At 39.2% G+C, this 26,667-nt stretch overlaps 1 protein-coding gene across 6 annotated transcripts in view; it reads right to left on the reverse strand.

Annotated features, from left to right (window-relative positions):
- The window catches only part of CEPT1 (choline/ethanolamine phosphotransferase 1), a 32,413-nt gene that overhangs the window by 4,104 nt on the left and 1,642 nt on the right, over window positions 1-26,667 (reverse strand). For 3 of the 6 annotated variants that reach the window (XM_064498196.1, XM_026101225.2, XM_064498195.1), the window contains exons 2-6: window positions 25,303-25,704; window positions 21,758-21,905; window positions 20,583-20,724; window positions 4,922-5,006; window positions 74-205 (exon numbers count right to left, since the gene is read on the reverse strand). In XM_064498196.1, coding sequence (XP_064354266.1) covers window positions 74-205; window positions 4,922-5,006; window positions 20,583-20,724; window positions 21,758-21,905; window positions 25,303-25,698 — 903 coding nt within the window. In that variant the 5' untranslated portion in view covers window positions 25,699-25,704. Of the gene's footprint in view, window positions 1-73; window positions 206-4,921; window positions 5,007-13,111; window positions 13,197-20,582; window positions 20,725-21,757; window positions 21,906-25,302; window positions 25,705-26,103; window positions 26,126-26,146; window positions 26,251-26,667 lie in introns of those variants that run through there. The other 3 variants (XM_026101226.2, XM_064498194.1, XM_026101227.2) reach the window with 3 other exon arrangements.

The following is a 26,667-nucleotide window of genomic DNA, read 5'->3' on the forward strand; positions in this document are numbered from 1 at the left end:
CAAAATCGAAGGAATGTGTGGAAGGTCACAGGGTGCTGAAGAGGAAGTAAAAGCAGCAGAATCAAGTACTCACTGCTATAGTGGATCCATTTTTGCCAACTCCGCCTGTGAAGATTACACCAAAGTAGTTTGTACAGGAGAATATGGTTCCAGCAACAGTACAGAGAGCTGGGAATATTTTCACCTGAATATTCAGCACTGGAATCTTAATGGTAAAGAGACAAGAGGTTAAAGTATGCACAAGCAAACTAAAATTAGGTTTACATACTTCTGGTGCACTCAAACACTCCACTTTCCAACAACATATTTGTTTTTCTCTCTGGTACACAGATGTAAATTTCTAGGAAGCACATCAGAGAAGTAGGTATTTTTGCCAATAATCCTTCCATCAAACTTCCCTGATCAGTGGGACTTTTCTTTGGTTACCTGAAAAGAATCATTGAAAGCAGAGAAACGAGCAGAAACCTTCTCCCAGTACTACCCTTCCAAACACTGAGAACTCACTAGCTAAGTCTTTCACCTACAGGCAAAAGAGAAGTGTATCAGTGATCTTTTCCTGAGCCCATCATGAAAATTGACAGCTGCAGCTCAAAACCAACCTGGGCAGAGCAAGAGCTATTGGAGATAATTAAACAAAGATCCTTAAAAACTAGATTCTACACTATGGGCCATACAAGGGAAGCAGACAGAGATCAGACAGGTCATCTCAGAGAGTCACCCAGCTTAAGAGAGCAAGGGATGGGGTTGCTGAAGAAGTGAAAAATGAGCACAGGCAACTTTGAAAGAAAGGCAGTAGTCATCTTCATTTAACAGCAGTGTTTTGAGCATAACAGAGGAAATAAGAAAAGAAAAAGTTCACAAATCACAACAAATGTGTTTTGGAAGCAGATGTTGAGAGAAAACTTCCCAGAGAAAACTGCAGCTTTATCTATGCAACTACTAAAGTCTTCTTGGTCTCTGAATTCAATATTTGCAGTCATACCACTCCCAACTGAATAAACACACTTGGCACCCAAAGAGCAAAGAGACCAACTACATACAGAAGCTCAGATGAGGTCAAGTTGTTTCTATTTTAGTATCTTGAGTTACACTCTCAACATAGCTTATAGCAGATACAGATTCTTAGCTTTCTGTTGTGTTTAACAGCTTAATAACCTCTTGGTCTTTTCAGGACTATACGTGACAATTAAGAGGCAGAGCAAGCTCTACCTCTTCATGCTTTGCTCTTACAGAGCCTAGAGAGGAGCAGACAGACCATCCCTCCAAACCACTGTCCTGCAGGGTCCCCAGGTGGCATAGCTCCGTGACACTCGCCAGCATACTTCTCCCTTGCTCAGGCTGCACTGTTAGTCAAAGAAAGTGTTTTCAGAAAGATGCCAAAGGGAGAATAATGACAAGTAAACAGAAGACAGATTGCCACAGAGTACTAGCTGAAACCAAACATGCATTAATATTACTAGGAACAGGAGTTCTGGAGGTCTCATCTCAATCTTCTACATGAAGGCACCTGTGCTGCCACCTGCTTCAATGAAGATATCTTGGTATTTAAAGAATGGGGTGAATTTGCTCTTCTGCAGGAAGAACACCACAAGGGCAGCTCTTTGTACCTACGGGAATCAGAAGAGATTAAACTTGAAGCTTCCCAAAGAGAAGGGAAGTGAGCAGGCTGGGGGGAAAAAAAGGCAAAACACGAAACAGGATCTCCAAACCACTCCTAACGTGGCTCAGAGTGATGCTGAGGAAAGGGAGAAGGATGAGACCACACTGATAATATTCGTCTTTGCTAGAGCCTTATTAACACTCTTTCTTGCTTCCACTGATAGCTGCATCAGCAGCGAGTGATAGCTCTTAGACTGCACTTATCTGGCAGAAATAAATAACAGGAAACAAACTTGCAAAAGTTTGGCAGAGATGAAGTCAGAGGAGAGGTATAAAAAGGCAGTGTCTGCTAAACTGCTTTGCATATGAAATGGATGCAGCAAGGCCAAGAGTTAAGAGCAACGGCAAGCAAATAGCATGGCAAAAAACCCTGAGGAAAGGGAGGGAGAGAGGGGGTTTTTACCTAAAGATCTTCCTACAAACTGACATTTTAGTCCCCGTCTTTTTAAATAAGAGATCACCCACAGGTGAACCACAGAACTTCCTTGCCTGGTGTTCCACATATCACTAAGGCCCATGCAATTATTCTGACCTTGCTGGTAATTCACACAGGCTTCACTAGAAGTCAAACACCAGCAGAACTTCTGAAGACTATAATAATGCTGAAAAAAGTATTACAGGCCAATTCTTTCATACGCAAACTGTGTTTTCGGTTAAATCCTTTGAAGATGATTAGAAGAGAAAGGCTACATTGCACAGAAAGCTTCTAAATACAGGGTATCTCCTGGTTAGAGGAGTATTCTGAATTTTGCAGGGAAAAAACAAGCATGTAATAAAAACAAATGGACTAAACAGTGTTTGCCAAAGAGTGGATTAAAGCAAATCCAGAATCATTCACCAGAAAATCAATTTGAGAGCTCTAGACCCATTCTGGATTCTGCTAGGTGCAATGAAAGCCTTGAGCAACTAGGGGAACAAAAAGGTCTGGGAAATTGATAGGAAAAGAGCACAACTGAGGGCTCAGTGAAGCAACACTGAAGAGCACTCAAGACATCTGTAAGCGGACACATAGAGGCTCTCCTTCCAGAAACCTTTCCTGGCTAACTGACAGAAAAAGCTCAAGTCACAGTACTCTGCTGGTCCTTCAGGCAAGGCTGGATCCCAGCTGTAGCACAGAGCTGTATCTACGTGCACTATCACATCTACAACAGGGATAACAACTCGTAAAGGGTCAAAAACAAGCTCACTTTATATTCACAAAATCTTTATTCTTTCTAAAATTCCACTGTGGAATAAAATAGAAGCAATTCTAGCACTTCTCACTCCAAACATATTGATAAATATATCAAACAAGTTGCACCTAAGCTTGCTCACTTTACTCACATTTGCCAAATGAGGGTCTCGTCTGAAATAGTACTCACCATCCACCAGAAGTTACTGGATGCCAGGAGCCTTGCAGAATGGCATTTTAAAAAGCTTTAAAGAGAACCTACACTGACAGAAAGGAGGAAGCCAGGATAGGTATTACACTGTTTCGTGGGGAAAAAGAAAGCTGATGAAAGCGACGATTGACAAAATACACAATCCTGCATTCAGTAAATTCAGACTGTTTTGCTTTTCCCATTAGCATAAGAAAGTGGAATGTTTGAGCATACAACCATACATTTTATTCCATTAATTTCTTTTTCCTTATAAAGGCAAACAAAAACACCAAACCACCAATTTTGCTGTCACATGAAATGTTAAAGCAAAAGAGTTTTTTGTGTTATATTTTGCTCTGCAAGAAGCAAACAACGTTTATCTCCGTGAACGAAAACTCACAAGTTGAATGAAAAAGGGAAATTCCTAATTGCCATGGGAAACATGCTGAAGTTTGCTCTCTAGAAAAATGCATCCATAAATCCAACACTGGATTTCAAAATATTTTAATCTTTTGGGAGCTGTCTAAGCAAAGTCTTGACATTTAGTATGAGTTTTGTTGCAGCAGCGTTTGGCTGAAAAGGGTAAAGTTATTAAATAATAAAAGGGAAGAATTTTAAGCTTTCTAATGCAAACATTATCTTACACTGAATCATGCCAGAAGCTGCTCTGGCAGCAATCACTTTCTTTTTAAGGGAAAAAGGAAACCAAGAACATGAATTGGGGAATCCCTATTTCCAGTGCAGAATAGCAGCTTTGTGGATGTTGATCACACAAATGTCTTTGGAGAAGTTTGGCACCAGGAAGCTGACTTGTAGGATCATTTTCTTTAGAAATCTGTCCACACTCAATTTTATAGGTGGTATTTACTCTACAGGTTATGTAATAGCTTGAGGGGGCAGGGGGGCCTCTTTTTTTCTTTTAAACCTGGAAGCACATGTAGCAAAATTGGGGTAACCGAGATTAAGTCTAAAACATTATAAGGTTCATCTATCTACTTTTATGGAGCAGATTAGCAATTCAGTGATTCAGGTTAGAGCGTTTCAGTAACTTTTGACTATCTCTTGGTTTTCTTATAGACCAAGATTTCCTCATCCGCCTTGAAAAGTGCTCTATCAAATACACAAACACCACCCAGGAAGGAAAACCTTCCATGAAATCAATACTTCAGAATTTCTCTCAATTTGTTGCATCAATGCTTCTCTCTGGGCAATGCTGTTTCAATAGCCACAGGGTGGGGGGGCTTCAGTAATGCTAAATAAAATTAAATTGTGATATCCCATAAGTCTGCCAACTGACAGGGACTGGTGAACCTCATTAAAGTCTGCAGGATCTACATGTAATCAGCCACTGGCAGTCAGTATGCACGAGTAGGATTGCCATCATTTAAATATATGTAAATATATATATATTAAAAATAGAAAAATATATAAATGGCAATTTTTCCACATTCAGACCAAATTAGCTACTGAGGGTTACCAACTGCTCTCCAAAAATCTCCCCCATAGCTTCAACCCAATTCAGTATTCTTCTGCTGATCTAGCCTGCTGTTCATTCAAGCTTTGGCTAGATCACTCAAAAGAAGCTGGACTTCAGCAAAGGACGAAATAATATCCAAACAGCACGCTTAAGTCGGTGAAGTGTTTGATATCTTTCTACCTGCAAAACAGTAGAAAATAATGGTTTCTTTACATAACTCTGGTAAAACCAGAACGCACAATTATTGCCATTTAATCCATACTTAAGAATATGTATTTCCATTTATGAGGAAAAATGAGAGCTTTCCCTCACAAATGAAAGTGATTTTCTACACAGGTAGTTCTTCCAGCCTTCTCCTAGCTCACTCTTATTTTTATACTGCTTAATAGAAATATACGTTAAATAGGATATACAACAAAATTACCAGAGATTGCCAAAAAGGTGGTCCTCCGATCACTGCCAGTAAATGCATGATTATTATGAAGATTTGCACTTCAGTCACATCAATTCTGATTAGGTACAAAAAGCCAAAAAAGCCAGAATTATTCAAAGCAATTTCAAGGCAATTATTTGCAAGCTCAGCAGCACTCCTCTATCATGCACAGTATAAAAATTCAAAAATACTCAGGAAAACAAAAGAGGCATTGATAATTTAGAAAGCAAAATATATTTTAGTTTTTGTTAAAAGAGCCATGCCATGTTTTTTTTTCCCCCCCCGTACTTTCACAGTGCGATCAAAATCCATTTTGTCAAAAGAAACAGTTGGAACTCTTCTTTTAACTGACCAGTATCAGTTGCAGGAAATAAGTATTCAGTTTTAACCTTGCCCACCAAAAAAAAATAAAATAAAATAAATTGATTTCAGATTATAAAAGTTGGGAAAGATTTTTAGTCCCCACTTTTTTCCCTATTCTATTTTTTTTTTTAATGAATAGTCTTTCTGAGAAGCACCAAACTCGCAAAAGAAGCTCGAATCCCTGAAGAGCTTACGCATATGTAAACTGTAGAGTCAATTGCATTGCTAAAGATTACACAATTCGGTATCTACGCAGCAAGGAGAGAAACCACTTCTGGTTCTAGCCTAGCTAATGGGTTTTGTAGAAGGGCAGGAAGGGAAAGTTTACAAAAAAGACTCAAGTTAAGACTTTGTTTTAAAGATCATGCAAAAGTCTCAGTGCTAGCAAGAGGGAAAAACAAGGCCGCTGTTTTTCAATTCCAGAAATGCAATTAAAGAAAAAGGCAAGTAAAATATGAAGAGAGACTTTTTGGTGTATAATAGGAAGCCATATAATACTGTCTTACATGGCAATACTGTACCAAAAATAATCCTTTGGGTTGGATCCAAATATTTACAGCATATGCATTAGCTCTAATCACAAAGTTCTTCCTAAAATACTTAAAGTCAGTTCTTTGGATACGTGCTTGGCTGTTGTAAAGATTCTACTGATATTAAGCACAACTGCATAGGCATCAGGAAGAATGAACTTTTTTTTTTTGCCAAATGACCTACAAGATCATATAAGCAGGTTTAATATCAGATCAGTGGGCACCACCTCAAATTCTTTCCATAGCCTTTGTTCCAGTTTGAGGAAATCCTCCACTCTAGCCAAAATATATTTTCATTTTAGCAGCAGAGCAATAGGAACAAGTGATAATTATGAGGCTGCATCTAATTCCCATGTAGAACAGCCCGAAAAGCTAAGAAAGCAGAAGGGCAAGTACACATGGGGTTCAGTGTGATCCCTTTTCTTACTGTGAATTCTCTACACGTTGGCTGCTGCTTGCAGCAGCCTGTCAAAAACCACTGCATCCAGCTCCCGCCGTGCAATGTCACCTTTCCACCAGCCCAGAGACCTTCTGAACAGCTCCCTAGGAGCAGGACACACGCCTAGGGAACAAAAAACAGAATCGGCACGTGGCAGCACCGCCGACAGCAGGCAAACAGGATATGAGGCACCCAACCCTGCTGCTGCTGCTACTGCAAACTCCCACTGCCCCCTCCCAAAGTCATAAAGTAAATGAGCAGTGAGGCAGCAGCCGAGAGTATAAAAAGGCAGGAAAGAAGAGGGGAGAGCGGCAATAGTCATGTACTAACCAGCCTCTATCAGCCTATAACACAAGAGTTTGGTTTGGGAGGTTGGGGCTGTCAGAGTAAAGCTAGAGAAGATTCCAATAAAGATAATTTCCTTTACACAGTTTTGCTTTGTAAATTGTCTTTTCACTACGTCAAGCATGTAGCGATGAAATACACAGGAAATAGCGTTAGGGGTCCTCCTATATCCCGATTTCACCGGCAATATAATCTTTAAGGCAATCTAAACTGGTTTGGTGGGAGGGGGAAGATATCAATTCCCAGAAAAAGTAAAAAGTTCTTTAAAAAAAAAAAAATCTGTATTTTCAGTCCTTCCCCAAACAGATGGGGCATTTAAAATACCTTGCAAGAAAAACGACAGATGCTCAGGACATGCAGAAAAGTGAGCTACAAAGCACCTGATTAAATGCAAATTGCTTCCTCTTAGCTCTTAGAATTAGTACGGAAATATGTTTTCAGTATGTCCAATCGAGGAAGGGCTGACGACGCTCAGCAAGCCTACACGGATTTAACACCGATGTATTTTAGCCTATTTCACAGCTCCTGTCAATGATTTAGAAGAACATAAAGTAGCTGAAGAAGCTCACAGAAACAGTGACTAGTAACTAATGCAGGCAACTCAAGTTTATAGCTTTACTTGGAGAGTAAAACAGGTTTCTTCTGGCAGCACTAATCTTAATAAAAAAAAAAGTCATATACTTCAAAATTCAGATCATTCAAAGCGAGGGATGAAAGGTATTCAAGATGAGGTTTCTGAAAAACGGATGAAATTTTCTTAGAAGAAATTCATAGCCCACTGAAGGTAATAACCAAATCCATGGGTGCAGTGTCCAGATTCAGATTAGGAGGATAGTGCTACCATCTTTAGACATGGCCGTGGTAACGGCCTTCACTACACTGCTCTTAGTTCTGCCCTCCACAGTTAAAGAAAAAAAAGGAGGGGATGAAGCAGCTGGAAAGGGTTCAGAAATGACCTAGGAGAATGATGTTTGGTCAAAAGCTCCTTCTTGACTTGCAATAAGAATTTCATATTGCACAACAAGAGTTAAACCTTAACTTCAACTTCTACATAAAGAGAAGATGTCAGATACCAAAGCACTCCTTAAGCCAGAAGACAAAGATATAAGATAGAGCACCTAAACTACTACTGCAAATAAGGTGCAAGTTCTTAAAAGCAGGGGTGAAAAGTGACTGCAACACATTACTTACAGGGGACTCTGTCCCTGCACTCAAATCCCTGCTGGATGACGTTGTAAAAGATAAGCTCTATGCCAATGGAGTACAGGCCTGAAGCTGCAATTAGGAAATTTTATTGCAGGATTCGACTGCCAAACAGTCACTTCTGTCCTTAGAAATCCGTGACTACAGGAATCCGGACAGACAACTCCTCGAAGCCAGACCACAAAAAGGGAACAACGCTTGGAAAGAGAAGCTGGGTGAAAGGGAGAGGCAGCTCGCTGTTCCTCTCTTCATTTAGCTAGAATTTCTGCTGCAGTGGCACCATCACTGTAGACTGGAATAAATCCATGCTGCTGCTAAAAAGGAGCCGTCATCCCAGCCTCTCCATTTCTCTATTTTCGCCTCCCCCAAAACCAACTGCTCAGTCCCTTCTCCCTTGTGCCAGCATCAGTTTCAAGCCACCAGCTACACCGGGAAACCGGCTCAGCTAAAATAACCCAACCAAAAAAATAAAATAAAAAATAAAAATAAAAAAGGGGAAAAGATAAGAAGGTTCCTGCCCCATCTTCCAGCAGATCAGCTTTCTTTATCCATTTCGAGTGGCCTCGGGAATGATGCAAGCACCACGGAGAGGGCAGGGAAAGGTCTGTACTGCCTCTTTTGGCAGCAGAGCAAAACCATGCTCAGCTAAAGCGACTGTGTAGCTACAGCCTTGGAAAACAAGGGAGTAAAAGGAGGAATAAATGGGAAGAAAATTAAGGCCTCCAAATGCAAGGCATGTAGACTGCTACCAGGTTTCATAAAAGTGCTAGCCAGCCCTTAAAATGCAATACAGTAATAAAAATAAGAGAGTACTAACTAAAATGCAATGCAGCAATGGTTTTGTTAAGAAAGATTAAGAGGTAATGTACAGCATTACCTGGAAAACGTTCACACATATCAGGCGATCTAGAGGACGTTCATGCCTCAGCCTTAATGATTAACTTGTATACATAAGTCACATCAGGATAAAACGTGCTAGTAATAAAAAGAACCATAAACTGCCTCAGTCACCTTACTGGTTTTAAGCTCTGGGAGAACTGGGAAGGTGCCTAAAACCAACAAAGCAAAAACCTGGGCAATAGGGAAAAGTTGCTTGATCTAGGTTTAAACCCAGACTGGCTAAAGCCCTTCTGTATTGCCCACACAGACCTTCTGGGGAAAAAAAAAAAAACCTAGCTTGCTTTAGCTATTAGGGAAATTATTCACAATGTAGGGGGATAAAAACACCTTCTGAAATATTCCAGAGAGTAAATTACATTTTTATACAAAATTCTGTTGTACATTAAAGCACATCTTCCTATGCTAAGACTCTAGAAATCAAACTTAAGTGGATCATTTATTGACTAACAGTGAAAAACATTTTTACTTGAATGCATAAAGATAGGTGGTGTAAAAGAAACCCCACAGCATTCTGAAATCAAAAGCGGGGAAGCCGCCCGTGGTACTGCAGGCCCCAATTTTTATTATTCCAGAAGTCAGCACATCAAATAAAAACGAGCAACAGCCCGCTACCATAAGTAGACCTGCAGGAAAGCAGAAATATTTCAAAGCAAGAAGGGAATCAGCTTGTTCAAAGCCTGATTCTATTTTCTCCTTGTGCTTTTATGTACTTAAATGCTGCAGTGGACATCCTAAGAAAAACAAATGGGCAAGGCTAGCAGCCTAAGTTTTACAGCTAAATTTAGGAGGTTTCTTAAAGCTTTTTAACTGGGATATTTTCAGCAATCACTTAGGCCACACTTCCCCTAACCTGACAGTTTTTTTCTGCCTGATGTTTCCTGACAAATTGAGTCATGCCAGCATTGCCCAAACAGTTTATGTTGCTAGGATGATGCAGAGACATAACGCACAACATGCGACGGATCTCCAGTATCTATGGAATAAAGAAAATGAAACAAACCGTTTTCCTAAGGCATGCCTGCACTACAATAGGTGGACGGAAACTTATTGCAGCAGTTCCTCAACAGACACAAAGCCGCTTAGTCCCAAACAGCTCTTTTCAAATAAACTGGGGACTTTTTCATCCTCTAGAAAACAAACAGAAGACCTGGAGTCAAGTTGTTAAGACCATCAGGAGCATCCAGGCAAAGAATCAAGGAACAAAAACAGATTAGATACTGAAGACAAAGCTACAAAGACCCTAGACTTGGTGGTTTAACAAACTAAAAAGGTGTAGACAGAACATTTAATTGCAAGGCTGAGAAAAACATTTAAACCACAACCTTGAAAAATACTGATTCTGCAGCAAACTGGTGTTAAGAAAGAAAAACAAACATTAGTTCTGCAGAACCGAAGCTGGCAAGCAGGGACTTGGCCAAAGATGTTAACATTGTACCAGCTACCATTGTGAACTAAAGATTGTAAATGAGGACATTAAGTATTTGCATCCAAATTAAGTTGGGAAGGCAAGAAAATTGTGAGTTTTTAAATGCACATTTTATCCTTTACTCCCCATCTGTCTGAATTTACAAGGGAACAGTATGTTTATATATATATTTTCAAAAGACATTCTCCAATTCTTGCAATGAGACTGCAAGCATTGCACTGTACACACTGCAAAATGTTTTACTCTATTTTTATTATACTTCGTTATTTTATTGTATGTCCTTTCTTGTCATGCCAAAGGTGAGTATAGATTACGTGCTAGCTTTCACACTTATGTTTCCTGTAATAATAGAAGATACTGGCAGCATAATTACTGTTTTAACATCTCATTTTCTATAAAAGTCTGACCATTTTACAAGCTCATGCATCAACTCCGTCATCCGTGATTCCTCTTTATGCAGTCTATACTGTGCTAAACCATATTAGCACATAGCTGAAACTGTCCACTTCTACTCTGTGAAACACACACCAAGGTGTGAGGCAAAACTTTACAAGCAAAAGCCCAATTACACCATCACAAGTAACGCAGGGTGACACTGCAAAGTTGCAAGAAGAGAGGTGCAGAACTGCAGCTATTTAAAATTCTGCACATTTACACTTCAAAAACAGTAAAGCTGCTTTGATTCCAAAAATCTTCAAGCATTCTGTTTTTTAAAATGCAAGTGTCCTTTTAAATAACTGCTCCATAGGCTAAAGGCATAAGCAAGCGTCATTAACAAGCTCTCTTTTTTTCAAAATTAAAGAATCTCCTTTTTTCCTTGATGGCTTTTCAAAAGCCTTAGTACCCAACATGTGCAAGTACAAGGTCTACCAATTCTGCAAGAATTGTAATCCATTCACTTCACGTTTTGCCAGGTAATCTAGTATTTTTTAAATGGAGATTTACTACCACACCTTCCTTGTTAGAAATGCATTTGTTATACAAAACAGTTTATCTGATAAAGAATAGCATGAATATGTATTTCCTGTAGCTTATCCATCTCAGAAACAAAGCAATACTGAAATAAATTCTATACCACCTGACCTCAAGCCGGGTAAAATAAGTGTGAGGCTTTTTTTTCCCCTGGCTAAATGACTTGGAAGCATTAGTATCTTCATTTAGTAGCCAAGACTGAAATTAGAGGTGCTAGAGAACATGAAGCTACATATGCAAGCATTTGAGAAAATTAAGTCTATTCTGTAAAACTGGCAAAAATTAGTGTGTGTGTGTGTGTGTGTGTGTGTGTGTGTGTGTGTGAGAAGTGCTATAAGCAAACTCTTAGCATTCTGCTGCTGGAGGAAAAGTGACAAAATGCTTATGCCCAGCTCATCCACCACACAGAGCAATTTTATTTATTTGTAAAACTTTCTCCACGAAAGGCAAGAGCATCCTTTCCGAGGGTGGAGGCCATAATGAGCCTATAGGTTCCAGGTTACCTATGCAAAGAATTAGAACTTTCCACTCCCTCTTAAAATGGATGATGATAAATTGCTACCCGATTCACTGTCACTACAGAATTCAAGTTTCTTCCTGTCACACCAAAAAAACCACACACACACAGAGTGACTTAAAAAGACAAAGTGTTTTAGTAGTTAAGGAAAAACATTTTAAAACTAAGTGTCTTTGCAGGCACAGTCATTAAGTTGTTATCACGACGGGCTAAAATCTTGATTAAACTCTTCCTTCCTCCAAGTCATTGCCTGATGCATTATCATTTCCTGAAGCTAAGTATTTCCAGCCTTTCATATACTGTCAAAAGTATTTAAAAATCATGTCATTTGACTAGCTTCAGAGCAGGCTTAACTGACATTTTGCTTAGTGTCAGATGCAGCCAGTGGATGTAACACGATATACCAGATTGCTAATACTGTTCGATCTAAAGTGGAACTAGTAATTAAAGATCCTTTTTAATAGCCTCTTGAAAGCAGAGATTATGCTGAAATATTAAATGAAAAGAACAAAACAGCATAATTTGCATCAATGCAGGTTTAACAAAAGATATTTAAACAATCTCCTTGCCACAAAAAATCTCAAGATAGTTTTACTTAAAGTGTGTTACAGTTTTGAGCAGTCTATTAAAAAGCTATTCTTTTATCCCTGAATATTTAAGGAAAACCCCTGGTGAATCATCCAACAAATATGAAAAATTTCAAGGAACCCAAACCATTCACTTTTAATATCATTTAACCGGGGGGGGGGGGGGGGGGGAGGGGGGGGGAGGAACCTATATATACACCATACGTAAAAAGCTGAAATAAGGAAGAGAAAGTCCTTTCTGAAGAGTGGTAAACCAGAGTGGAAAAGGATACCTTTAGCACAGACATAAGGAAAAGCATTCGGAAAAATAAAGACAAGCAGGAAATGAACTTACTTAGCAGTGAAGCTATAAGCACAGTTAAATGACAAGACTATGAGGACAAAGTGACATAGGTCAAAATAGCTATTTTTAAACAAATAACTGGCAGCTTTTTAAGCTATTGCATAGCATACAATTCCATGAACTAGCCAAGCAATTTTTTTTTTCTGGTGGAAAGGTATTTGAATTTAAAAAAACTCTCCAATTTTAAAAAGCAGTTCCAACAGAATTATTTTAGACCCATGCTTACAGAGCTGCTTCCACAACCCTGGATATGTTTTACATGATGCCAAAATTGTGGCAGAATTAAAAAAAGTGTCCAAAGCAAACTTTTCTGTTTAATGGACAGCCTCTGCTTTGTTTTTAAATAAAACACGATGCTTTCAAAACCAATTTCCAGTTGGACTGGATTTTTAATGTTCACTCACACTTTGCAAACATTTTTCCCCCCTCATATTGGAGCACTTGTGAAACACCCTTCGCAAGATGCTTCTCATATACCAGTTACTATGTGCATGACAAAGGTGCTGTCTCTTAGTCCATGCCGTTGTTTGCCGGATAGCATTAGTGCTCGCTTTACCGTGTAGTTCCAGAAGCAGGGCCCCACGGTTCCTGTGAGAAGCTGGATTACTATTGTACAGAGCACAGACTCTGTAACATCAAATCTATGCGTGAGGGAAAGAAACATTGCAAGACATTTTACTGAGCGCTTCGGCTAATTCAACCCATTAGAAACGCTTTTCAATCGCAGCGTGAGAAACAAAATACGGACAACTCCTTTAGAGCATTACGAATCCACCACTGAGATAACATAAAGGGCAGAATAAGGGAATTAATGACCAGGAAAAAAAATTAGAGCCTTAAAAAATTGACAAAAACACAGCAACCTGTGTAGTATTTTGCACATTCAAAGCTCCATATGGAGCTTATCCAATTTACCGTTTTACAGCACAATTCCATCAGGTGGGCAAATAAAATCACCGTTTTGCACATGAGGAAGCAAACGGCAAGAAATTCCTTGCTCCAAATCAGAGCAGATAAAAGCCACAATCAAACACAACTCAGGATCTCTCATCTTCCTACCCCACGCTCGCACCTGTGAATGACACTCAATATATGAGTTTTTCACATAAAGGTGGGACTGCATTTTTTTTGTAGACTGGAAACGTAGATCATTACAAAGCAATCATCTTCACGCTTCGCTGGCTGCATCTTCAGCTGGCCGCCTCCGAGAGACAACATGGACTCACACCTCCACACTCATTCATTTCTTTGACTTCTCCGCAAATAATGTTAAAGAAGCCAAGGGAGCTATAGAGCCCTATTCAGTGGTAACTGAACTATATGTCCTGTATACATTTGTTTTTCAGCCCTGTCAGAAAGAGATTAAAAATAAGCCGTAGCAAACACGGCTACCATACACATCTAATGCTATGGGACAGGTTTTTAAACATTATTTTATAACTAATGTAATTTAAAATTTGATCTAATTAAAGTTTTATCAAACCACCTAGTTTAAAAAAGATTCAGCAATAAATTCAGGCATAACAGAGATCCTGTTTAAGGCAAGTACTTATCAAAATGTTTAAGAGAAGCACGCAGATTGCCATCAAGTAACATGCCAATTGATTAAAAAGAGAAACAGTTCATAATTGCACAGTTGGAGCATTGACAAAAGTGTGGTATGATGTACAGTCCCATGCTTGGTGACGTAGTAAAATCTTTATCAGACTGAAATTCAGTTTAGTTTTCACATCACATATATAATAAGAAAAGGTAATATTTGCTATTTTAAGGGACTACAGGAAGAGAAAGTTGCACATATTTACAACAGCCGACTGAGTAATGTTGAAAAAGAAAATTCCAATGTCCAAAAGTAACAAAAAGTGGTATTTGTAATTCAGATGTGGCTAAATGTTAAGTATTCCTAAATAATGTTAAAAGGGGACCACCAACCTGGGCATGTGCTTAACTTTACTTAAGTATTGCTTGGCTTTTCGCTCTGCTAGGTTCCCTTGCCAAGTTGGTAAGCATCTTGAGCCAGTCAACATGCAACTGGCTAGCCATGCGTGAAGAACATACACTTGTCAACACTAATTTATTGAGCATATTCAACGTGCAATTTTTAAAATGTCCTGGTTTGATTAAAATTAGAGTATAAAATGGCTACCACTGAATCAAGTTTCAAAGCCTAGAGACAGCCGCAGTCAATTCTTTTCTCGTCCAAAATGGTGAGCTAAGAGGCTTTAGTTCAGACTTAGAGATTTTTTGAGAGAGTCAATCAAGCAAAAACATCAAAAAACACATATTTACACCGGAGGTTGCTATGAAATCAAGTCAATCATTACTGGTACAGTGGCTTAATACAACTCTTTTTTTAATACTTTGTGATACTAAGAGGGGTGTGCGTGCATCCTCCTCCTCCCCAACCCAGAGAAGTCCTTGTGACAGCTCCAGTGTATCAGGACAAAGCAGACAAGAAAAGACACTCTTGCCTCATCAGAAAACAGAAGTTATGAGGCTGGGAAACTCAAGGGACTATGTTTATTATTTAGTACTCCATGCAGCAGCACTTTGGTCCAAGAAGTGATGATTCTTCCATCTGCCTTATATCCACATCTACCAAGCGTGCAAGTGGGATTACTCAGGCTGGGCAACGAACTATGAATCTGAGCAGGAGACCAAAGACTGTTTTCTTAAAGAAATCATTGCACCAAGGAGAAAATGCTCATCATCACATGAGAGGGAAAAAAAGCTAAGAAGTCACAAGTTAGAAGTCCAAATGCTTAATTTTAAAGGTTATTATGAAATTGAGTCTTAAATCATTCCAATCCAGCATTCTCACTTGGATGCAACAATATACATAAATAGCATTAAAAAGCAAACTGCACAGAAGGAAGAAATGCTTCACTGAATTAGAACTATTTCCAGTTACAGGAAATTTATCTCTAGGTAAAAACAAAATTAAAAATCAACCAGAAGCTGTTCTCCCTTCCCTTTCATAATACACTTCAGCTGACATGTCAATTTTTCCTTTTGCTGCTCATTAAGCTAGATTAAAAGTTTTGCAGATGAAATAAATAGGTGAAGCTTGCATCTATCATGTTGGAGCTCAGCTTCACGCAGCAGTAAGAACATTTTTCAATGATAACAGCCGAAAAATCAGCAGCAGCATCTCAGCACATGACTGCTTGGTTCCCAGTTTAAAACACTTTGTCAAAGGACTTCTGAGAGAGAAAGGAAGCGGAGGAGGATCATGACGGAAAAACCCATTATGGTTTACTACAACCCTCATTTTCAGCTGTATATATTAAACTGCAGCAAGGCACTTACTCATATTTATACATAATACAAACACACATAAAGCACTAGTGAAATGCTGACCAGTGGCAATGAGTAACTGAAGCACACTGAGGCAGACAGACTGCAAGCAGCAAACTTCATACCTATCACAGCTACAGCTCAAAGCATACTTTTTACAAGTGTAGAGAATCAAAGTCCTCCCTGACATCTAGAGGCTCTACACCAAACCTCAAACTTTCCTCTGCAAATAACAGAGGTGTTAAAGTTCTTCAGAAGATGCTGAAGAACTAAGATGGAAAGTGTTAAACGGTATAACTATGGTGATAACTGCTTATCTCCTAGTATAATCCCAAGATCCTGAAACTGCTCCCAAAAGCAAGTACTCACTGTGCCAAAACTTTCTTGACTTGGAAGGCTTCCACCTATGTATTCTGAGATTTCGTGTGAACCGCCTATCCAGGACAACACACTAACTCCTTTTCTGTTAAGTGCTATAGAAAAAGGTGTGGGTTTAGTTGTTTTCTAAAAAAAACCCCTCATTTACTAACCTTTTTTGTACCTCTGTAGTAGTACTGGCTGGAGGGCTCAAAACATTAGACAATTTAATGTTCTTCCCTTCCTAAACCGCTCTGTTATCAAGGGGGTTCCTGCTCATGTATAACTGCTACAGTGTCATTTAAAAGGAATTTTCCCCAAGATTCTCCAACATTCCTCAACAGTGGCTGTTTCATTAGCAAGCCTGTCTTTTGTTTTCCCTAGGGACTATTACTCACTAGGGACTATTACTCAAACAGCAAAGTAACATTTGTAACTTTTCAGTTCTATGAATGATCTTAACAACAGTTCTTTCCTCTTAATGTATGCCAATACACTTTATCCAAACATCTAATTATGAATGGTTCAAAATCATGTTTTGTAAGTCAGCTAGCTTTATGAAGCACTCTTAGAAACTAATGTCCATCTCATTGTTTGTCTATATACATCTTTGATTACTATGAATGCCAACTTTCCATTATCTCAATTAAAGAAAGCTTGGAATAAACAAGATAATGCAATAACTCCTAAGAGAAATAAATGCTGGAGTTCATTGTGCAGCCACATCTTCATGTCCCCATGTGGACCCCTGATGAGTCCCCCTGGGTTTTTTAAATCTGGATTTTAGTGCTGTCCCCAACCCAGCACAGCCAATTCTACATCTTCATTTCTGTTTCTGTGCTATAGGCGCTGGCCTGCACAGCTCCAGCGCAGTGGCAGGGGTGCTGGGGCTCACATCTCTCAAGACAGCAATTAAGTTGCGACGTGGAAACCAGTTCAGATCTCACAAAGACTAATAGCTCCAGGTTCACTGCTCACTATACTGGATTTAAGATAGCTCCCGCAGTCAGACTGTTTCTGCACTGAGCTTAAGGCTGGATACATTACTGAACCTGCATAAACACAGGGACAGCTGCTAATATTCTCCTTGAAGCCAGCACAACAGGAGGTGCAGAAGCAGTAAATCCAAGTGAAGTAAGCTTGGCCCAGGAAGAACTAATAATCACAACTAATAATATCACAGCTAATAATCATAATTGGACTCAGCTGACTGCAGGCAAATTCCTCCCAGGGTTTGTGTTTCATATCCTGCCCTGTCTTCCTAAAATAACAGATCTGCTTCCACAGGGGTATGTGGAAGTCCAGTTGGGCTGAACAGCTCAATTTTCATGTTGCACAAAAGAAAGTGCACTGTTTGCAAACCAGAGATGCACCAATTATGGCACAGCTGCATAAGACTAGCCATGAACACAGCTCATTCTGTATATTGGCACAGCTAATTCACAGCCCAGATAAACTAGTTACTATGCTGAAAAGCAGGACAGGAAAACAAAGCAACTTATTTGAACTGGACATATTGAATGCTTTTATGCAATTCAGAATCATCATTTTAAGTGTGCAGCATATGCCTGCTCCTTCATGAACCTGCTCCCAGGTAGGCCGCTTGTTTCTTTAAAACAAGGAGAAAAAAACAAAACAAAACACAAACTTCTATATCTCACTGTGATGCTTCCTGCTGTCTTTGCACTGCTGATGTTGTTATAATGACTCTTACTGTAACCTACCCAGCTTGTTTTGTGATACTTCCGGCTTCCTCACTGTGGATTTTTAAGCAACACTGACCTCTAGCTAATTTTTGAGATATTTAACCAATTCAAGTTGCTTTCCGAGAGGTCTGTATCAGCTGCTAAGACCTAATAAAGATGGAGACAGACCGAGATCTTACTATCTCAAGTGATTATTTTGTAATCCTAGAGTGGCCCAGGACAACTCAGCAGTTGCCAGTGAGAAGAACCAGAACAGCTGATATATTCAATAGCTGGGCACATTTAAACCAACAGTTCTCTTACTCCACCTGCAATACTCTGTAGGAATCTGGCAGAAGCAATCCCATTTTCTCCTCCGTCAGGGTGAACACTCCTGCACTGCAGATAGTTTGACACAAAGTGGAATCTGCACTCAGTGAATTGTCAAGGCTGGCAAAACAACATTAAATACGAATCAGGATTCAGTTCCTCAAGCATGCACTAAACTTGGCACACTAAGCGCACACTAACTTTTTGTTATTTGGTTGGTTGTTTTTGAAGACAGACTTTTCAGCAAGCCAAGCTGATTATACAGCTAACTCTTCAAGTTGAACTGCGTGCAAGGACCAAAACACTGATCTCACCAAGCCCTTTAGCAGCCTGCTGCTCTTCTGAGCCCTTTTCACTTTACCTATCAAGTAGAGCTCCATAATAAAATACAATTTCTTGGACATCAGCTCATCACATGCAATAAGCAATCACGAACTGCATGCCCTTTCCTGCTTCTTTGGAAGGGAAGGCAAGTTAGATATGCTGTCACATTTCCTGTAACATCACCACTTTTCATAGCCCCCTTGGTCTACTTTTGACATACAGTGACCACTTCAGGTACAGAGACAAGAACAAGTTACTGCACACTAACTACTTATAAGCTCCTTTTAACAGCTGTCTTCAGTTGCACTTATTCAAGAGCAAGAATATCATAAGCCTGTATGTTCCAGTGGCTCTGCAAGGGTAGATAAAATACAGTTTTTTTTGTTTTAAGTTTGGTGGAAAAAAAGCTTCAAAAACTTAGTATCAAACAGTGAGAATCATTTACAGGAACAATAAGTAATCACAGAGTTTTTGCCACAGAAATGAATGTCAGCTTGTGGCAGTCTATTAACCTTATGACACAGGGCAAATGAAACAAATGTGTTTACTATGCAATGCTGTCCGACATCTAAAAGAATGATATGCGTACTTCTGTGTCCTTATCACCTTGTCTACATTGGCTACATATTGATGGGTCAAGTTCTCATAATATAAAGCCAGGCATAACAATGTGTCTGCTGCAAAATATTGCCTCCAAGCTTAGAGATTTTTCACAAAATAGAGACCAACAGATGAAAAGTTTACAGTGAATACCAGTAGTAATGTACATATCTGTCTGGAGCACAGAAGCAAATTGGGTAGTTTTGATACTTGCACCTGTAAAGTAAAGCACATGCCAAGGTTTCAAAAACTGGAAAAGTTTTGTTATTAGGGCCCCATAAAGTTCAATGGAAGCTAAAAGTACTCACCACTGATACCTTTAGTATGGTGTGAAAGTAAGATACCCAAAACAGTATATAAATTGAGCCAAATGTCTTACTTCTAACATTGACATATCAGAGAATTGACAGAAACTATCTGTGCTTTGGTGTAATCAAGATTAGAATATGGTTCTAGATTTCCTACTCTCAGTAAATACTGAATACCATTACAACACCTTATTATTTTGAGCAGACCTTTTAAAAATCCATTCTGGAGAGCTAACCCATAAGACATAGAAGTTTCAAGAGAATCTGTTATTAGTATTCTGCCTGCAAGAGCTACAGTGGACAAAAGGTCCAAGATTGTACTGTTTTAGCAGTGTCTGGATATCTACGGACAGATAAGGACAGACCATAAATAAAAAATGCATCCTGTAGAACTGTTTCAAAATCCCATACAAACTAAGGCCAAATTTCAAAGGTTTCTAGATGCAAAAGCCATTCTGCACTACATTTACCCGAAATACATTTGTTCTAACAAATGTATGTTTCCATATTTGGGCTAATGAATCCCACAGCTCATTGAGTCCTTGTGTTCTGTTTCCCCACATACCCCCACCCACCAGTAAATAAGATTTTAGCTTCTTTTTTTTTTTTTTTGGAATTGCTATTTTGGTCCCATCATTGAACTAGAGTCTACACCAGCTAAAAACAGATTCAGAACTTTAAATTGCAGGCACGATGTCAAATAACAGACTATACTAAGAGTTGTATGTAATAGTAAAGATTAACATTACTTGACTTCTCATGATGCATAAAGAGACAAGTAGGAGTTTAACTGAATAACTAAAACCAGATTGCCACTATCTGATAAAAGTGTTCAATTCTTGGGGAATAAACATCATGTACTTGCCTTATTTCAGTTTAATTCAAATCATAAGCTCCTGTTTAAGTAAGATGGCAAAAGAGCATTTTTCCACTCCTAATACAAGCTAAATAGCATTCAGTATTAATTGTTGATCCAACATATAATAGCTACCACAAGCTATATGCACATATAAATGAATACAAACAGTTTACTACTACTCTAAGGATCTTAACTACAATTACACACAACTGAACTAGACAGGAAAGCAGCATAACTTTCAGTTTTCCTTTCAGACGGGTTACTTACATTCCAAAACGCAACGTTCCAGAGACGTACGTCTGCCAATGCGCGCAGTAAAACATGAATGTTCCAGCAAAACAACAAAAGAACATCCAGTCAGGGTTCGTTCCCAGCTGCACAGCAATACAAGTTCCCAAAACCACAAAGACTGCAGAAGAAAATCAGTCACATAGTAAAATAACATAAAATGTGTATGTGTGTAAAGAACCTTCCCAGAATCAAATCTAACAAAGAACCCAAAAAAGGGGAGACAGTGTGAAATTATCCTGATGTGTTTTATTTCATAGTTGTTAAGAAATTGATGCTTCCATTAAAAAAGCAAAAAAAAAAAAAAAAAAAAGCAGACTGTAAGAGTATATTTAAATTTTTATCAGCTGTCAGAAGTCCTCAGTATTGAGGGCTTCAAAGCACCCTCTATTTTCACTGACGTTAATGACATTAGAAATCTCAAGACTTCAACAATTTATGGAATTAGAGTCTTCAGCCAGAGTCTGAGTTTTCTCACATATCCAATGTTTGCTGAACATATTTTCCCCTATTTTCTTCACTTTTATCATGCCATTGAGAAAATCCATTGTCTGTCATTCAAGATTCATAAGGTATCTATGCATTTTTTTTTAAACACAAGAGAAATTATTTATAAAAATTTAAGGTATAAGAGCTTCAGAATTTAAGTAATCAAAATAATCTGATCCCTTCTTCCGAAACAGGGCTAAACTTCCAGCTGGCTGAATGAACTCTACATACCTTGAAGGCAACCAGTCTTATTCATACTAGTCTTAAATTTGAAATTCTACTGTCCCACTGTTTAGGCTCAATATCTGATCTTGCAATTGCCCTACATAAGTTAGATCTAAAATAAAATGGAAAGGCACTTTGAGTGCTTCTTTTAGTAAATTTTCAAAACTAACACTGTGAGAAAGCATACAGAGAAACCCGATGGCTCGCTCAGACTGAATTAGTCACATCCTTAATTCATTGCCAGTGTAATACAAGAAAGATCGTATTCAGTTAATTAAGAGCACTGTACACAGACAAGAAAGCTGACTGAAAAGCTACACAGTCAGCAATATCAGTTGTCCATTTCTTCAATAACAGGTAATGCAAGACTTTTCTGTGTCCAGATTTGATCCCTAAAATAGAGGGACTTAACCTTCATACTTCAATTAAAAAGACAATACCTGTGGAAAGTGAATCACAGCCATGATCAAAAAGTTCTCCTAATGGAGTACTGCTATTTGTCCTTCTTGCTTGCTTCCCATCTATAGCATCCAGAGACTGGTAAATGAAAAGGCCACATGCGCAAGCAATATATGCCCAGGGAGGTGCCTAAGAAAGAAATCGTGAATGATGGTAAAAGATTTTTAAACCTTAAGGCCTGTTTTATTTACACTATCTTACGGTCGTCTTTAACAGTTTATTTGCACACATTTCCTCATCTAAAAATCTACAAAGTCACATGCATGGACCCTCTCTACCTTTCAACAGCTGGTCCTTACAGGGGCAGGCAGAACAGGTTATTACACATGAAATGCAAAAAAAGAGTGTGACACAGAAAGCACTATTTTAGATTAATAAGCATAGCAAATTTTCTAAAGCGGGAAGAAAAGCTTCACTGTACATCTGAAAAATTTATAGCACCGCATATGCAAAGTGGGGCACAATTAAGCTCTTGTCTAGCTTTGCTTCCTGTAGGGGAATTTGTAAGCCATCGGAGTGATTTAGGAACTCAAACGTTTTTTTAGCCCCCAAGACATACAACTGCCTCAAGAACACAGAGGTCATTGCAACAAGACCTCAGTGAGATGTCACATACTAAAACATTACCAAATACAGGATATTACCAGGCTGCAGAAGTGCTTGTTTGAGAGCAGTGTCAGTGCAGAGTGCTCAGATTGCTGGAGTTAAGGTTTAGCTATTATGTCAGCTGCAGTTTTTAAAACTTCAGTACTCTGTAGTACAGCACCTGCAACACTGACTTTTCTTCCATTTGTAGATAACATGAACTTCATAAAAATCTATGCTTAATAACCCTTAATAGTCTCAGCCTGTAGAGCTTTTTTTTTAAAAAAAATCCATACATATATATAGAGAGAACAGATTTCAGTTCATCCTGCCTTGAAAACTGGCAGCACACTCTGCTTTTAGCAATGTGTTCACACAAACTAGCACAAGAGAAGGGAGAACATGACACCCACATGACCATGCTTAGGTGAGGTTGTGATCCTATGGAATCCCATCCTGTGATACCATTTCTATTTCCTCATGTATAGATTTGATACTCAATGTTTAAGTTACCTTTCATGGCCATGTAATTTTTTTCCTCTATAAACTTTAAAAATCAGACTGTTGACTATTCTTAAATACCACTTTCATTATCAGCGTATGTGTTTCTACTAAATGTTGTTTGTATCTGCATAGGATTTCACAGCTCTATTATTCAAATCTTTTTGTTCTTTTTAAACAAAAAAGAAAGTGCAGTTCTATTGCTCAGTGCTTTGCTAGGTAGGTTCCCCTCTGTCCCAAACAAAGCAGACAGCAGAACAGTCCATATTTTATTTTCTTTGTGGCTACCAGAGAATTTTTAAGAGCGCACTACATTCCCCTAGATACACCTTTAATCAGCTGGAAGTGCCAACTGGCCTTTGGGAAAAAGCACAATTAAGAATGAGTTACAAAGAAGAGGCTATTCACATCTGAAAGCAACAGTGCTTTCAGAAGTAAACTGTGTTTCTGGAATCCTGAAGCCCTATTTTCTTCTCAGATGGCTACTTGACACTTAAAAGCACAAGCTTACAGCTCTGCCACCGAGATGGCATCCTCTGTCCTGCCAGCACACAGGGCTGCAGTACCATATGGCAAAGCAGACAGAGCTGAAAGCTACCTCTGCAGAAAGTTGTTTTGCAGCTGAAGTGAGAAAACAATCCCATTCACTAAGCACAAAGTAACTCTCAAACTGTTACATATACAACAGGGTTTAATACAGCAGATTGCAGCTAACAGTATGACATTCTGACACTGAGTGTAGCTTAGTCTGTACTTCAGAAGTTTAATTACCACCCAGAACACAACTGTACTCTAGATGTTAATTATGCTCTGGTTCAGCAGCCTATACTACCTGCTAAGCTGCTGAAGTAGAGACGAGTTGAAATCTCTCTACTGAAATGACTCTCGAACTCCCAGCCCCAGGGAATATTGCTATCTGAGCAGACTGAAAGTTAAAACAAAGGATGCTATAGCCTGAAAAGGAAGGAGTCGCTGGAAGCATTCACCACTCAATACTTACTCTTCATTTTAAACTTGCAAAATTTCACAAGCTATTGCAAAACTATTTCAACAGAGTTCTAGAAGAAGAGGTAAACATCTCTTTACCACATCACATATGAAACAGGGATGCATAGTACTGGATGTTCCAACCTATAACACACTTCTGTAGAGCCCAGGTAGAAACAAACCGTATTTCATAATCAAGTGACATATTCCCTCAAACTCAGCTACCAGACTTGGTTGTGTAGGAGTTCAGACATTTCAAGAAGTAGAATTCAAGAGCTGTTCCCCAGCTATTAAATAAGTAAAATATTTTCTACATCAAATAAGTCCCCTTTTCAATCTATACAGGCATGAGCAGCTTTTAAGATTATGAATATTCAAGCGATAATGCTTTTCCAGTGCACAAGTCTTCAAGTGTCTTAGAAGGCTTCTCTAGTGAGAAAGAGAAGCCTTTGAAACTAGTCACTTGAAATGCTTTTTAAAGGACTTCTGTACACTTGAAACCAGAATTTACAAGAAGTTCAACAATTCTCCTGAGGATAGGTCATGAGCTTTTAGTGCACTCGGAATAAAGAGCAGATCCTCTGCCCTTCATCCAGCCTTCTCACATCACAGATGACTCAGGCAGCATACTGCTCAAGAAAACAACTTTGTGTTCACACAGTTCACAGCACATCATATCTCAGCAATACAATCTGCCAGGGCCCCAGATGGGATAGAGAAAGGTGCGTGTTTGCTTTAATAAGCTGGGTTTAGTCACATAAATCAGGGAGGAAGCAGGTTGCCATGATCTCCCAAGCTGCACCACTTTGCTGCTCAGTCCCTTGCCTGATCTAGAGTTCTCCGCTGTGCTGTAATTCTAGCAGGGTTCACAGGCAGACTCAATTAACTGTCAATTGATTTAACTTGCATTTCTTGTTGTGTGGTAACTCTAGATCAGACAAAGCCAGAGGTGACTAGTCTTGTCACACACAGAGAAAGTGAACAGGTGACACTTGCACATGCCATGCATGTTATGACAGTTGCAACTCCATTTCTTAATTGCTTGCACATGAACTGAAGCATAGTCTGCGAGGCTGCAGCATTCTTGCAGCAAGTCCCTCGCAGCTACTACCAGAACAGCTATTTTGGTGCTAGACCGCATTTCACACAGTGCTTGTTGGCCTGTGACACTCCTTTGACCTGTCCCCAGGAGCACCAAGCTGTTTCACTCAGCAAGCAGCGTACTAACCCAAAAATTCACACGCGCTCTTTTTGCGTGCACATTCTCACATGGAGGCACGCACACACGTTAGAAGTACATTACAAACATTTATAAAGAATAGCATAAACATGAAAACTGTGGGCTGTTAAGTGAGAAATAGTTCTCCACAAATAGAATTCACAAAAGAACACCACCAACTGCTACCAGATCCCAATAAATATAAACTAAGACTGTCAGAGGCCTGGTACTCACCTGTTCTGTTGCTGTTGGGCAGTAATACACTAATAGCAGAGTTGTACATATATTTATTAACAGTCCAATGATGGTGATCAGATTTGGGGCAATCCAGGCTGGAACTCTTCCAACTAGCCATTCCCAGTAACCTTGCATTAGTGGTTCAAGCAGGGATCGTCCAGCACTCTGATATTTGTGTTCTTCCAGCCGTTTTAGCTGGTGCTTTGACAATGGAGGTGTAGGCAACTGAACTAGTTTGCTTAACACACATCCAGCAGCAGGAACGTGACTGCAGCCCGCAGGGGATTCCAAGTGTGACTCCCCACATCGTCTCTTTATGTTTCGATGCCCGCTCATGGATTGGTTGGCCTCAGAATTTTTATTTGGCAGGTAACAGCTGTTACGAAGAATCATAAGATCCTGCAATATAAAGGGTTTAGACACATTGAAGAACACAGATATGGTTTAAAATAACCAAAAACTTCCAAGCACTGCTCTAAAGAGCATTTCATCTGCTATCAGCAAATCAAGGAGATGCTAAAACTGTTTTCCTTTAGAAGAGAAAGATCTTCAGGGCACTGTTAGAATAGGAAAGAAGTATCCTCAATGTAGCTGCAAAAGGGTAAGCTGCTTTTTTTCTTCTTTTTTTACCCTTCCTGCTGCCTACTGAAGCAAATATCCTGTGTTCACCAGCCTGCATTTCATCACCAGCTGAAACACATACCACACCACTGATTTATGTTACAGACTAAAGCACACTCAGACCCCTCACCTCTCTCCCCCAGGACAGCTAGCTATATCTAACAAACAGACGCATACCTCTTAGCTTACCAAGCAGAGACACTAAAAATACTGCACATACAGAAAAATCTGAAGTCCATCAGAAAGAGGGAAATTCAGGAAGAGTCTCAAGTTCAACAAGCTTGAAGCAGCTTTGCCTCTTTGGTCAAGCTGAGCCACCTAAAGGCAGTTTTAAGAAACAAGAAACATGATCTTTAAAAAGAAAAAGAAAAGAAAAAAATGCTTGTTTCACTTTGCTGTCATTTTAAGTTTGCAGGGTTTTTTTATTTAACCTAACTCAGGTGAAAGTAATTATCTGTACATCATTCAGAATGGGCAAGAAATACACAGGAGCTATGAAATAACAACAGCTTTAGCTGGTCAAAGACAGTCCAATGACACCACCATGAGACAGCTGTGAAAAGGAAAAGCTGGGTCAGGAACAGCATTTCCAGTACAAACAGGGACCCTTGTGATGTTCCACCTCTCTTGGAGACAGGTGACCAGAAACACACAGCACTCCAAATGAGCTAAAAAAGTAGTAGAGAAAGCTACTAATAAGGAAGGTTTGCTAATTATCTACAAGAGTCAACTAGGGGAAGA

This window comes from Dromaius novaehollandiae, chromosome 27 (assembly GCF_036370855.1).
Source record: "Dromaius novaehollandiae isolate bDroNov1 chromosome 27, bDroNov1.hap1, whole genome shotgun sequence".
NCBI classification, from domain to species: Eukaryota; Metazoa; Chordata; class Aves; order Casuariiformes; family Dromaiidae; genus Dromaius; species Dromaius novaehollandiae.